Source organism: Polypterus senegalus, unplaced genomic scaffold (assembly GCF_016835505.1).
Source record: "Polypterus senegalus isolate Bchr_013 unplaced genomic scaffold, ASM1683550v1 scaffold_4570, whole genome shotgun sequence".
Classification (NCBI taxonomy): domain Eukaryota; kingdom Metazoa; phylum Chordata; class Cladistia; order Polypteriformes; family Polypteridae; genus Polypterus; species Polypterus senegalus.
In genome coordinates this window covers 2288-15737 of record NW_024377119.1, presented here as the reverse complement: position 1 = coordinate 15737, position 13450 = coordinate 2288, and the positions used below count along the sequence as shown (strand labels likewise).

At 41.6% G+C, this 13450-nt stretch overlaps 1 protein-coding gene across 1 annotated transcript; it reads right to left on the bottom strand.

Annotated features, from left to right (window-relative positions):
* Positions 1 to 2436: 2436 nt before the first annotated feature.
* On the bottom strand, positions 2437 to 9668 carry LOC120519248 (mannan-binding lectin serine protease 2-like; the record flags this gene model as incomplete). Its single annotated transcript, XM_039742396.1, has 3 exons — positions 2437 to 3434; positions 6626 to 6700; positions 9542 to 9668. Coding segments are annotated over 3 exons (990 nt in total), but the record flags the coding sequence as incomplete, so codon positions are not given.
* Between the last annotated feature and the right edge of the window lie 3782 nt (positions 9669 to 13450).

Below are 13450 nucleotides of genomic sequence, written 5' to 3'. Positions count from 1 at the left end.
ATAAGCTCTATGAGCTCAGACATGTTCTTAAACTGCGCCCCAAACCGCTGGGTGAAGCCACGGGAAGCGCTTCCAGGAGCAGATAGCAAGCTACCTGCTCTATTATTTGGTAGGGCGTGTTTTCAAATGGCCGTAGCCAATGCCCTACCATTGCCCATAAGGACCAGGCTTGTTTGTTGGTCGCGTCAGGGTCCAACCTCCATTTTTATTTTATTCACCTGCCAGTCTGGGGCACCCCTAGGTGGTAAATGGGGCTTTGGTTTCAGGGAGGCAGGCACTCTCCCCAAGAGAGCATACTGAGTCCCTTTGCCTCCCCCTCCAGGGCAGCCCAATTCTGTGAGCCCCACCCGCACACTCCCTGGCCTCTCCAGATGGCCTAGTTATGAGTGCCGGGAGCGGAGCCCGCACCGGGTCACGCCGAACCACGGGGCACCCTCCCCGCCTGAAGACTCGGCCCCGGTACGCTCCCACCTGGGTATATTGCAGGTCCTGTCCCCTTCTCTTCTGGGACTTCTCCATCCTGCCGACTACGCCACTGTCACAAGAACGAGACATGGACAGATAAAGAGTTGGGGCAGCCACCCGTATATTGTGGTATCCTGGCTGCAAAGTCGTTTTCTTCAAAATACAGAGCACTGAAGTGCACAACCGAGTCCAAAACAAGACTGAGGAAACAAAGGAAAAGGGGCAGGTTTTAAAGGGGGAGACAGGAAGTGAGGTCATATGGGTCTGGCACGTGGTCTTCCACCATTGGCTCGGTGCCGGAGGTGACATCAGAGGGACTGGAGCTGGTGTGGCCGACTTCCATTGGCTCAGTCCCGGAAGTGATGTCAGGAGATCCAGGTGAAATCCCCCGGGGATGGTCTACAGGCAAGGGAGAAAAAGAGTCAGTGCACTCTGCCACACCCGGCATGCCTCCAACTGCCTTCACTCAAGCCCTTTAGCTGCCTCCCATGCTACGCAGACAATAGATAGATAGATAGATAGATAGATAGATAGATAGATAGATAGATAGATAGATAGATAGATAGATAGATAGATTTAATTATACACATTGAGAACAATTCAATGTTTAAGTAAGTTACGCACGCTTGTCTGGTGGGGAAGTAAAGTTTTCTTTTGTGGTGTATGGTGTCCTACTTATCGAATACAACCCACCATAAATCAGCTTCCATAACCTCAAAAAACCTTCAGCACGTGGGGAAAAGTAAGTCTGCTAACTTAGGTTACGTTTTTTTCCCTACTATTCAAAGGTATGCGTGCACCAGGAACAATATTGTGAAAAGGGGCATGTCCTTATGCAAATATCGTAACCGGTTTTACTGAAACAGTGATTTACCGTTTTACATTTTACAGTTGTTTACCTTTGTTATTTAACAGTCTTATACTGTAAAATTAACAGATTTTTTTCAATATAACTGTAATGCATCAATAAACGGTAGTTTGAAGGTAGAAAAATATTGATTTTACAGAACTTGGCTGTAAAAAAATAATGAAATTTATTGTTTAAGATATACATGTAATTTTCAGTAGAACATAAGGTAACTTTCCTTTTTTTCAGAAAAGGTCTTTTACCTTCACCATTTACAGTATTTGTACCGTTAAATTTACTGACATTTTTTACAGTGTAGCTCAAAACCGTTTAACCTATTGATCTAAAATTTAGTACACATATACTACGGCGTCTACTATCCGCTTTCAGGTGACAATTGACCGCCAAGTTTATTCCTCTTTTTATTTCTATTTTATTTTATTGTAGAATCGACTCGGCAGAGGGCAGCATCGCATTAAGCGTCATTCTCATCCCTACCACCTTCGCCATCACTTTCCTACCTCTTCATATCTTAAATCATTCTTGAGGCAGATTGAAGACTTAAGTGCCAGCTTAAGTGAAAAATGAAAGAAAACATACTAAATAATTGCAACACAAACACTGACTAAATCAGTTTTAACATGGAATGATGCAGACGAAAGAAGAGAAGAAGCGCGCTAGGGTGGAGAAAGAAGAGCTGCTGAGGAAGCAGCAAGAGCATCAATCTCTGAGCAAATGAATGCCCACCCATTGCCTAAGGCGAAAGAGTGTGAAAACTATGAATGCTCAAGTCAAGTGTATTCACTGCACGTTCTCATGCAGTGCGCCGTTACTGGTATAACATATGTATTTACTTTTTTGTGTAATTTCTTTTAAAAGTAATATTCCCCAGCAGTGCTGGACAACATGCTTTTCATAGTCCACCAAAGGCTCTAATTATCTGTTGAGTTTGAGGGCCCTTCTTCCAAAGGCCTACATTGAAATTGCACAAGTAAAGAACTAACAGGATGTGGGGCCCTTCAGAGTATGGACGCTCAATGAATGATGGTGTTAACTGCACTACACTGCTGCCCAAAGGCCAGGCTATAATGTTTATGGCTCACTTGAGAAAGGAAAAGGCAGAATATGTATAAATATCTTTTTATTTGTTGTTAAACATTAAAAACAAGCATTTGATTTGTCTGTCATTATACCTCCATTGTTACTACAGTCAGTTCAGAAAGAAAAAGGTGATTATAGAATAAAAGGTATACTTCTTGTTCAACATTAGTCAACATGTAATTCTTGAATCAAAATGTCACTGTATTTTTTATCTCAAAGACTGATCTGTTACTTCACTTATTTTTGGAAATGATATCATCAATCCATGAGAGGTAGTTGGTGACTTTAGTGTACAAGCCATATTGGCCAGCTTTGGCGCATTCTAATCCCCAGGAGACAATGCCACCGATAAACCATTTCTTGTCTTCCTCATCATAGAAAACAAAAGGCCCTCCACTATCTCCTGAACAAGAATCCTTCCCTCCTTGTGGCAGCCCTGCACATACCATGTTCTCAGTGATGATGAGCGGTTCTTTGTCAGCGGACACCTTGCCTTTATAAGCTTCCTTGCATTTTTCAAAATCCACTACTGGTAATTCCACATAGTGGAGAGAATTAGAACCTCTACCTAATCCTGATTTGCGTGTCACTCCCCAGCCAGACACTAGTCCCATATCTTCAGCCTTGAGAAAAAATCTTTCCTGCTTTCCTGGCAAGCAGATAGGCATGGTGCTTTCTGACATTGGTACACTACTTTTCAGTCTGATCATAGCAATGTCATGGTCATAATTAACATTATCACCTTTGTATTTTTCATGAATGAATATTTTTTCTGCACTTCTTATTACTGCATCAGTATCATCAAATCTGTTAATTAAACCCATTTTCACTTGAACATTGGACACATCTCCATAATCCTGTAGCACGTGTGCAGCTGTCAGGACCCAGTAATCGTGAAGAGCTGCACCTCCTTTGAAATCAGGCCCCACCATCACTAGCACTTGCCATGGAAGTTCATTCTTTTCTGCCTTAGTGCCTCCTATAATCCGAGCAAGCTTCCCACTCATTGGCTGGCCACAAGCTAGGAAAAGAGTACAAAGACGTAAAGAATAAGGTCACAATTAATTTAACACAACAGGGTTGTCTATATACAACGTAGGTAATGAGAAGAGATTAGTCTGTGCTCAGCAATACAGAAATGTTACGTTGAGACTCATAAAGATGCCTTCTTTCAACAGGCATATTCTCATCAAAGAGACTTCATTAAGCAATTTTAATCAAAATCACAAATAAAAAGCAAACCCAAACTACTATAAATATGCTAATGAACGAGTGATTCCAACACAAACGCATGTAGCCAAAAGAAAAATGTATAGCAGATGGATTGCCTATTTGTGAGATCTGAGAAAGCACATCATCTTTGATGTATGAAGCAACCAATGTACCTCGTCTTTCATTGTGCAGTAGTCTGTGGTAAAGGCTGACCATTCTTCCAGCCATTCATTCTCTGCAGTTTTTTTCATTAGAGGGTAATGTGGAGATGGATTAAGGCACAATCCTGGAATCATTCCTGGATGGGTCACCAACCCATCATGCTCAATTAACATCTATATGTTACTAAAGGAAGGTTGTATATATGCAAGGATGCCAGAGGCCAGAAGCAAACCGTGCACAATACAACCACCGCCCGAACGCAAACGCGCACACCACCGCATATACAACCTTCATTTAGTAATGTAGATCTCCAAGCCGGGATCTGCCACTGTCACCATCAGGGAACTAGGTGGCACTGAAAGTGCACATGCACAGCGCCTCAGCGCCCCAGAGTCAAACCCAGCGGCTTCCCAGTGTCAGTAGGTGGTACCCAAACAACACAACACAACCTGTAAAGTAAACTTGAGGTAAAGCGTGCATGCAAACAAGTTGCCATGGTGACATATTTAAACTTGAGGTAGTAGTGACTACTGACAGTGCCAGCAGTCAGCTACTCCACAGTGCCAGCAGTCAGTGTTCTCCACTCCACAGTGCCAGCAGCTACTCCCCTACACCGTGGCAGCAGTCAGTGTGTCTCAACAGTGCCAGCAGTACTCCACTACACAGTGCCAGCAGTCAGTGTGCTCTAATCCACTGTGCCAGCAGTCAGTGTGGCTTATTTGAATCACATTAGCGTAATTCACTGTTAAAAGTAAGTTCAATTATGATTCCTAACAGCAAATGACTTCTAGCTAACGACACAGCCCTAGAAAAACAAAAACGAGACCGCATGGATAAAAATAATGAACGAAGGCGCCTGCAACACGCTTCTGAAACACCAGAAGCAAAGGAGTCACGGCTGCAAAAAGAAAGAGCTCAACGATTGGAAATACAAAAATGAGCCCGCATGGTTAAAAACAATGAACGAATCCACGTACAATGCGCTTCTAAAACACCAGAAGCAAAAGAGGCACGGCTCCAAAAAGAAAGAGCTCAGGTATCGGATAGGCGTGCAAAAGAGACAACAGAACGACAAGAGAAGCATTTGGAAGGCTTGCACAATTGTTCATCACAAAGAATATCAGAGGAAACTCTAAGGACAAACGATGGACAAAGTAGGGATTTACCTATCTGAGCCTGTATTTGGACATGGGCACGGTGTTCGTGTGATGTTAAAGTGAAGGTTTTAAGTACTCCATACCAGGCAGAGCTGATTCAAGGACAAGAAACCATCTTTACCAAAAATGTTGTTTATAAGGAAATATTTCATTAACTATTTCTGAATTTACCATTTTATGAATTTTTTGTTTCCAGTTTACTTCTTTGCACTCCAATATTTTTTTTACTTATGAGTGCAGCAACTCAAAGACATTTTGGACTTAAATGATATAACAATTAAATTTCAATTTTAGTTTTAATAAATTGGTTAATTTTAGTACAAATATATTTATTTAATTAAATGAAAACTTTCCCAGGACGCTCCCACCCTCCATGATTTTTCATCCCTCCACAGATCGAAAGGAACAGAAAGTGATTGCCATTCTTGGATTTGCGATTCTTTACAGAATCGGGGGTTTACTGGTATCTCTCTATTATGTAAAAAAATCCTGGGATGAGACGTGACTTTTTAGCCTGGGACGAGACGTGACTTTTTCAGAGAGATAATTTCAAGTCCCGCAGACTTTATGCCAAGAGATTTAACCATGCCCGGGGCCAGAAATAAAAGACAAAGAGTAGATGACAAAGCAGAATGTCGTAAAGAGGTTCAAAAAAACATTGGTGCAAACAAACAGAAATTATTAATCGGTAATATAATAGAACAGCGAAAAGACATCGAATATATAGACATAGGTGATATGACATAATGTTTGGCTTTAAAGTTTAAGTCGGAGAATTGTAGATCATCTAATTTGTGTTGCCATCAGGTAGAAGTAGCGTTTCTTCCCAATGAAGAGGCATATTCACGAGACATAAAAGATTTGTTATTTGGTGAAAGTGAAATCCACAAAACTGAATCTACAATAATCTGTTTGCGTTCGCATCAATCAATGCTCAGAACGTAGATTTACACAATTCAGGACCAAACGCTATGAGAATCTGTGGTCCTGCAACAATTAAAGCTGCTACAAGTTTAATTTCAAAGAAAACACAATTCAGTCAGGTTTATAATTATGATCACGGAGAAGCGATGCAACAAAGAATCGAAAGACTTATAAGATCAGATGTATTAGAAAATTCTACAGCCAATAATGGATACAAATCCATACATCCAAAAGTATCGCACTTTACATGAAATTAATCTGAAAAACACGGACAAAGAAGTTTTCTTGGATTTCTATATGAGATAATTTCAAGTCACCCGAGACGAGACTTCGGGCCAAGAGATTTGAAGAGGTGTATTCGCGAGAATTAAAAGATTTGTTGTTTGGTGAAAGTAAAATCCACATAGCGTGGCGACAGAGAGCGTGGCGTCTGGCGCATAGCACAGGCTGGGGGGTTGGCGAGCGAAGTGAGCAGGGGTTGAAGCCCCCTAGTATTTCAATAGTATAAAGTCAAGAATCTTTGTGATGTGTGAGCAAACCAACATGGCAATGTAAAGGAGGCTCTACAGTTAAGCACTAAAAGTCTAAAACTCTAAATATAAAAAAGGTGAGGTGTCATATTTAAGCATTGTGACAACTTGTTATGTCTAATAGAGCCTAAAGGAGCAAATCCTAATTATCAGTTAGAGAAGGATGAGATTTGCAATTCCGTCTATTATTGTCATTCCTCATTAGGATATGCATATGCCGTACTCACAAGGAATGCACACTGGAAGTACTTTGTGGCCATTGACATTTTTCCAGTAACCATCAGCATCACAGGTATACTTTCCTGTGGAAAAAGAAGAGAAAGAGTTTTGAATTTTGTTATTTTTCTTATTGGGCAGAAAGATGACATTCAGATTGCAAGTTTTTTGTAGGCTCAGTGTGCTTCCTGTATGATGCTTGAACAGTTCATTAAGATGGAGTTATTATTAGAGACGTAAAAGCAGTAAGAATCATGAAGCAAGAACTGTGGGACAGTGACAGAGGTTTAGGTTACCACATCAACTGTTAAGGGCCCCAAAACACGTCTGCCAAATTACTCTACATAATAGGCAATAGCAGAATCAAGCAGTTTGCACTGCCACCTAGGGCAAACTCTTAAGAAGTCACTTTATTTATTTATTTTGTGAAATAAAGAATATAATAGCAATTCACATTTATTGCAACCTGCTCAGGGTTTGGTTCCCATCTCCTCCAATTGGATTCCTCTCCACCAATCCTTTGATTTCCATTAAAGTCAGTACTTGAAGTGGAAACAAATAACAGATTTTATGCCCTGTGTTGTTGGCTTCTTGTTCCTTCTTGTGGTACATTATAAATAGCACATTATTTTTGCCAAAGAATTTTCCCACCATGGATTTTCGAATTTGCTGATACTTGTATATTGTATCGAAAAAATTGGGGGCTTCGACTGAGATAAAATGCATGCAAAATTGCAAAAAGAAGTGGGCTGTTACCCTTGGAGGTCAGAGCGTGAGGTGATATCCAGCCATTAACTGTCAGTACTCTGCCATTAAAACAGGAAAATGTGGTTATCTGCACACTTCAAGGCTTCATTAAAGTGTTTACTATATTTTGGGGGACCCTTCTACATACGTCCATGTTAAAAGCTTTAGATAGATAACAATGATGAAAGTGTTATAGACAAAATTATTTTTATTTAGTTATGTTTAACTGAGTTAAAGGGATGTACAGGGTGGGCCATTTATATGGATACACCTTAATAAAATGGGAATGGTTGTTGAAATTAACTTCCTGTTTGTGGCACATTAGTATAGGTGAGGGGGGAAACTTTTCAAGATGGGTGGTGACCATGGTGGCCATTTGGAAGTCGGCCATTTTGGATCCAACATTTGTTTTTTCAATAGGAAGAGGGTCATGTGACACATCAAACTTATTGGGAATTTCACAAGAAAAACAATGGTGTGCTTGGTTTTAACGTAACTTTATTCTTTCATGAGTTATTTACAAGTTTCTCTTTGTTTACAGCCATTGACATGTCGCAGAGGTTAGAAATTGTGTTTATGTCTGGTGAACGCAGTAACTGGGTCATTGCAGCAGATTTCAATGCAAGACACCCTACGAGACCACCCATCTTCCATGCTACAGTTAGCAAACTGCTTGCTAAGTTTCGTGAAACTGGTTTAGTGTTGGATTTGCCAAAATGTGGACGCATGAAAACTGTCACTAATGAAGAAACATCAGTTGCTGTCCTAGCTTCATTCAGCAAGAGCCCACAGCGTAGCACTCGCCGCATGTCACTGGAGAGTGGCATTAGTCGAACATCCCTTTGGCGGATATTAGCTACTCACAAATGGCACCCTTACAAACTCCAGCTACTGCAGCATCTCAACGAGGATGACCCAGATTGGCACATTGAATTTGCAGAATGGGCAAAACAAAAATTGGTACAGGACCCTCAGTTTACGCAGAAGGTTTTGTTCAGTGATGAGGCAAACTTTTATGTGAATGGTGAAGTTAACAAACAAAACCACCGCTATTGGTCTGACACTAACCCACATTGGATAGATCCCTCCAAGACTGTTGGAACAAAAAACATTGATGGTATGGTATATGGGGTACAAAGATAGTGGGGCCATTCTTCATCAATGGAAACCTCAAGGCCACTGGATATGAAATTGCTACATGATGATGTGTTTCCCTCTTTATGCACTGAAGCTGGCACGTTACCTGAGTTTTTCCAGCAAGATGGTGCACCACCACATTATGGGTGTCAGGTCCGAGCATTCCTAGATGAACAGTTTTCTGGAAAGTGGATTGGTCGTCGTGGGCCAGTTGAATGGCCCCAAGGTCTCCCGATCTGACCCCCTTAGACTTTTATCTTCGGGGTCATCTGAAGGCAATTGTCTATGCTGTGAAGATATGAGATGTGCAGCACCTGAAACTACGGGTACTGGAAGCCTGTGCTAGCATTTCTCCTGCGGTGTTGCTATCAGTGTGTGAAGAGTGGGAGAAGAGGGTTGCATTGACAATCCAACACAATGGGCAGCACATTGAACACATTTTATAAGTGGTCAGAAACTTGTAAATAATTCATGAAAGAATAAAGTTAGGTTAAAACCAAGCACACCATTGTTTTTGTTGTGAAATTCCCAATATGTTTGATGTGTCACATGACCCTCTTCCTATTGAAAAAACAAAAGTTGGATCCAAAATGGCCGACTTCCAAATGGCCACCATGGTCACCACCCATCTTGAAAAGTTTCCCCCCTCACATATACTAATGTGCCACAAACAGGAAGTTAATATCACCAACCATTCCCATTTTATTAAGGTGTATCCATATAAATGGCCCACCCTGTAGAATCACAGTATGGCATACCACTGTGCTACCCTATTTGAAGATACTGAATATTTCTAAAAAGGAACTACATTGTATGATGTCACAAATGCTTTAGCTCTCCCTCTATATATTAATTTGGTTTGCTGTACTATTATGTCATGCTATACTTTTACTAGACACTGTCAACAAGTGCTCACGTTTACTACTGAAGGTAAGTTTAGCTCGGAAAATGGAAATGTTCTTACATTCATGTTCTCTAAGAATTGGCACTGCACATCAGTTTTAACAGCTTTACCCTTAGTAATGTTAGTCGCAGTCTCTTACCATCTCCAGGGCCTTCCATCACGTAGAAAGGAGTGTTACAGCTGTACTGCACCACAGACTGGTAAACAGTAGTAGTGAACACTGACCTGCCGCTTGGCAATGTCATCAGGCTGGGTACAGTCGACCACTGAAAGACAACAGGAACACAGGAATACAACAGGGCACCTTTCAAGACACAAGGGCATCTGCTAGGCTAGTGGATAAGATGGACAAACTCCCCCAGTTCAGATGCATTTTGAGACCTGGAGCCTTTTACAAATGTAGACATGTTAAAACAATTACTCCATACTGTAAGTATTAAAGTATATTTAGAACAATGTTTTTAGACTACATAAAAGCAAATTTCTTTGCTTGGCTAACAAAGAAGACATACATTGTAGGGAATTTTTAAAATGTAAAATTATGTGACAGGATCGGAGTCTACCAAAATTATTAGAACATTAGAGCAACCAAACAATTCTTAAAGATCAGATCATTCAGTCCAAAAAACTCCCAATCCCATTCTCTAAATGTCTCTAAAACGGCACTGAGTTGAGATTTGAAGGTTATTAAAGTACAACTCTCTACCAGCCTACTTGGTAATATATTTTATCTATACTAATAAAAGGCAAAGCCCTCATTCACTCACTCACTCACTCACTCACTCACTCACTCACTCACTCACTCACTCACTCATCACTAATTCTCCAACTTCCTGTGTAGGTAGAAGGCTGAAATTTGGCAGGCTTATTCCTTACAGCTTACTTACAAAAGTTAAGCAGGTTCGACAATGTCCACCATGTTGAACTTTCTTATTTATGGCCCCATCTTCATGAAATTTGGTAGGCGGCTTCAACTGCGCTAACCGAAACCGATGTACGTATTTATTTCGATGGTATGACGCCACTGTCGGCCGCCCTATTGAACTTTCCAAGTCACTAATTCTCCAACTTCCCGTGTAGGTAGAAGGCTGACCCCATCTTCACGAAATTTGGTAGGCGGCTTCCCTGCACTAACCGAAACCAATGTGCGTACTTATTTCGGTGGTATGACGCCACTGTCAGCCGCCATATTGAACTTTCCAATGTCACTAATTCTTCAACTTCTCGTGTAGGTAGAAGGCTGAAATTTGGCAGGCTCGTTCCTTACTGCTTACTTACAAAAGTTAAGCAGGTTTCATTTAGAAATTCTACACATAATGGACATAACGGTCGATAACGGTCGACAATGTCTGCCATGTTGAACTTTCTTATTTATGGCCCCATCTTCACGAAATTTGGTAGGCGGCTTCCCTGCTCTAACCGAAACCGATGTACGTACTTATTTCGATGGTATGATGCCACTGTTGGCCGCCATATTGAACTTTCCAACGTCACTAATTCTCCAACTTACCGTGTAGGTAGAAGGCTGACCCCATCTTCACGAAATTTGGTAGGTGGCTTCCCTGCGCTAACCGAAACCAATGTATGCATTACTTATTTCGGTGGTATGATGCCACTGTCAGCCGCCATATTGAACTTTCCAACGTCACTAATTCTCCAACTTCCCGTGTAGGTAGAAGGCTGAAATTTGGCAGGCTCGTTCCTTACAGCTTACTTACAAAAGTTAAGCAGGTTTCATTTCAAAATTCTACGTGTAATGGTCATAACGGTCAACAACATCCACCATGTTGAACTTTCTTATTCATGGCCCCATCTTCACGAAATTTGGTATGCGGCTTCCCTGCGCTAACAGAAACCAATGTACGTACTTATTTCGGTGGTATGATGCCACTGTCAGCCGCCATATTGAACTTTCCAACGTCACTAATTCTCCAACTTCCCGTGTAGGTAGAAGGCTGAAATTTGGTACTTATTTTGGTGGTATGATGCCACTGTCGGCCGCCATATTGAAATTATCAACGGTCTTTGTTACTTATGGGCTCATCTTCTAGAAATTTGGTACGTGGGTTCCCAACGCTAACTGAATCCTTCTTACCTATATATATACATTCATAGCCTGCAGCTCGGTCACCCGTGTGAGGCCGCGTTAGTCCGCCATCCCAACGCCTCCCACGTTGTTGGCTGCCTGCCTATATAAGGCTGTCCGTAAGCTCCAGTCTCTACATTTCCTTCCTTGCTTCACCAAAGGGATTCATGTCTGCCTGCTGATAACTACAGCCTTTTTATTTAATCCACGGCTTCTCCGCTGTTTTATTGTTCATTTATTACATTTATAGTTATTGTGTAGGTATTTTAGACTTACTTTACATTGTTCAGGTACCCATTTCCTTTATCATTCCGGACGCATTCCACCATTAACATGTCTATCGAGGTGTTCACCATCGATCAAAGAACTGTCACTTACCGAGTGGTTTGCATGCCTGGAGATGGCACCTACCTTTTCCATTCTCTTTGTTACATATTGCACGGCCATATCAGGCTCACTCTTGATATCCGGAGGAACATTGTGTCTTATGTATTGAATGACTGAGACTGTTCAAGGTGTGGACTGATGACGGTACAGGAGATAATTATTCTACACAGGAGCACTAGAAGAGTGAAATGCTTAAGCTCACTCTCTTTCTTTCTTTCCTAGGTCACGAAGCGGAAGTAGAAGGAGACAATGGCCGACAGTGAGATGAATCGCGTCAAAGAACTCCAGGCACTCGACAAACAGATTCAGAAACTCCTGCCCAGACAAAGGTACCTTAGAGACTTAAAGGCTCGGCAGCTGGATAAACCATCCTCGACATCTAAAGTCAACGTAACATCAACCCCACCTCGTGCCGCTCAATTCCAAGGGCAAGTAAGCTTCACCCCCGCCTACGAGGAGCGGACAACGCCGATGAAGACCTCGGCGTGTTTCAGCTATGCGAGGCGGGTTTCAAGGCTAGAACACCTGCATCGGCACAGGCAAGCATCCCAATCCAGAACCGTTCGACCCTCTCTGTGTGCCCAGTTTGCCTTCAACCCCGGGTGATGTAATCGTGGTAAGTAAGTCGATTGTACGAAACCTCAATATCACATGCCCTACTCAAAAATCTTTTGTTTTTTGTTTTCCCGGTGCTCGAGTCCGAGATGTGATGACGGGCGCAGACCATCTACGAGAAGCACAAGTGGGCAGTTAGATCCATTATTTTACACCGGGCGTAAACGACGTAAGGCACCGACAGTCGGAGGTTCTCAAGGTTGACTTCGCAGCACTAGTTAAAGACACGGCGGAGAGGACCCCATCGACAAAAATTTTCAACTCGGGTCCACTACCTCTCGTCAGATGATCAAATGAATACTACAGTTGTCTGCTAGGTTTAAACAACTGGCTGAGAGGCTTCTGCGAGACTCAAGACATCGGGTTAATTGACAACTGGGACCTCTTTTGGGAAAGGCCGCATTTCTTCAAGCGGGATGGACTGCATCCGAATAGATTTGCCGCCCGGGTCCTCTCCGAAGACATCGCTAAGGTAATTTGTCTATCTTGACTTTCTGTTTCTACTTTAAACCCCTTTCTGTAATGTTACTGCTTTGCTAGGACATAATGGCTTAACACAGTCTTCCGTAAAAGTGCATAACATTAATAATCTAATAACCAATCTTAATGCACGTAAAAAATCTAGGCAGTGCGGCATAAGCACAAATAATTTAATTGCAATTACTACTTTAGATCAACAATGCATTAAAACTATAAAAACAGATTGTAGATTACATAAAAAATGCACACAGAGCGTCGTTAACAAAAATAACTTAGTTTTTGTTCCAAATACCAATAACGCGCATAGAATTCAGCTCTGCCCCTCCGAAACATTAAATATGGCACTATTAAATGTTAGAGCTTTAACTAACAAGACATTTTTTATAAACGATCTTATTAGTGATAGAAACATTGATTTTATTGCACTAAGTGAAACGTGGCTTAACTCAGACGGCGCGGCTGTTTTAATTGAATCTGCCC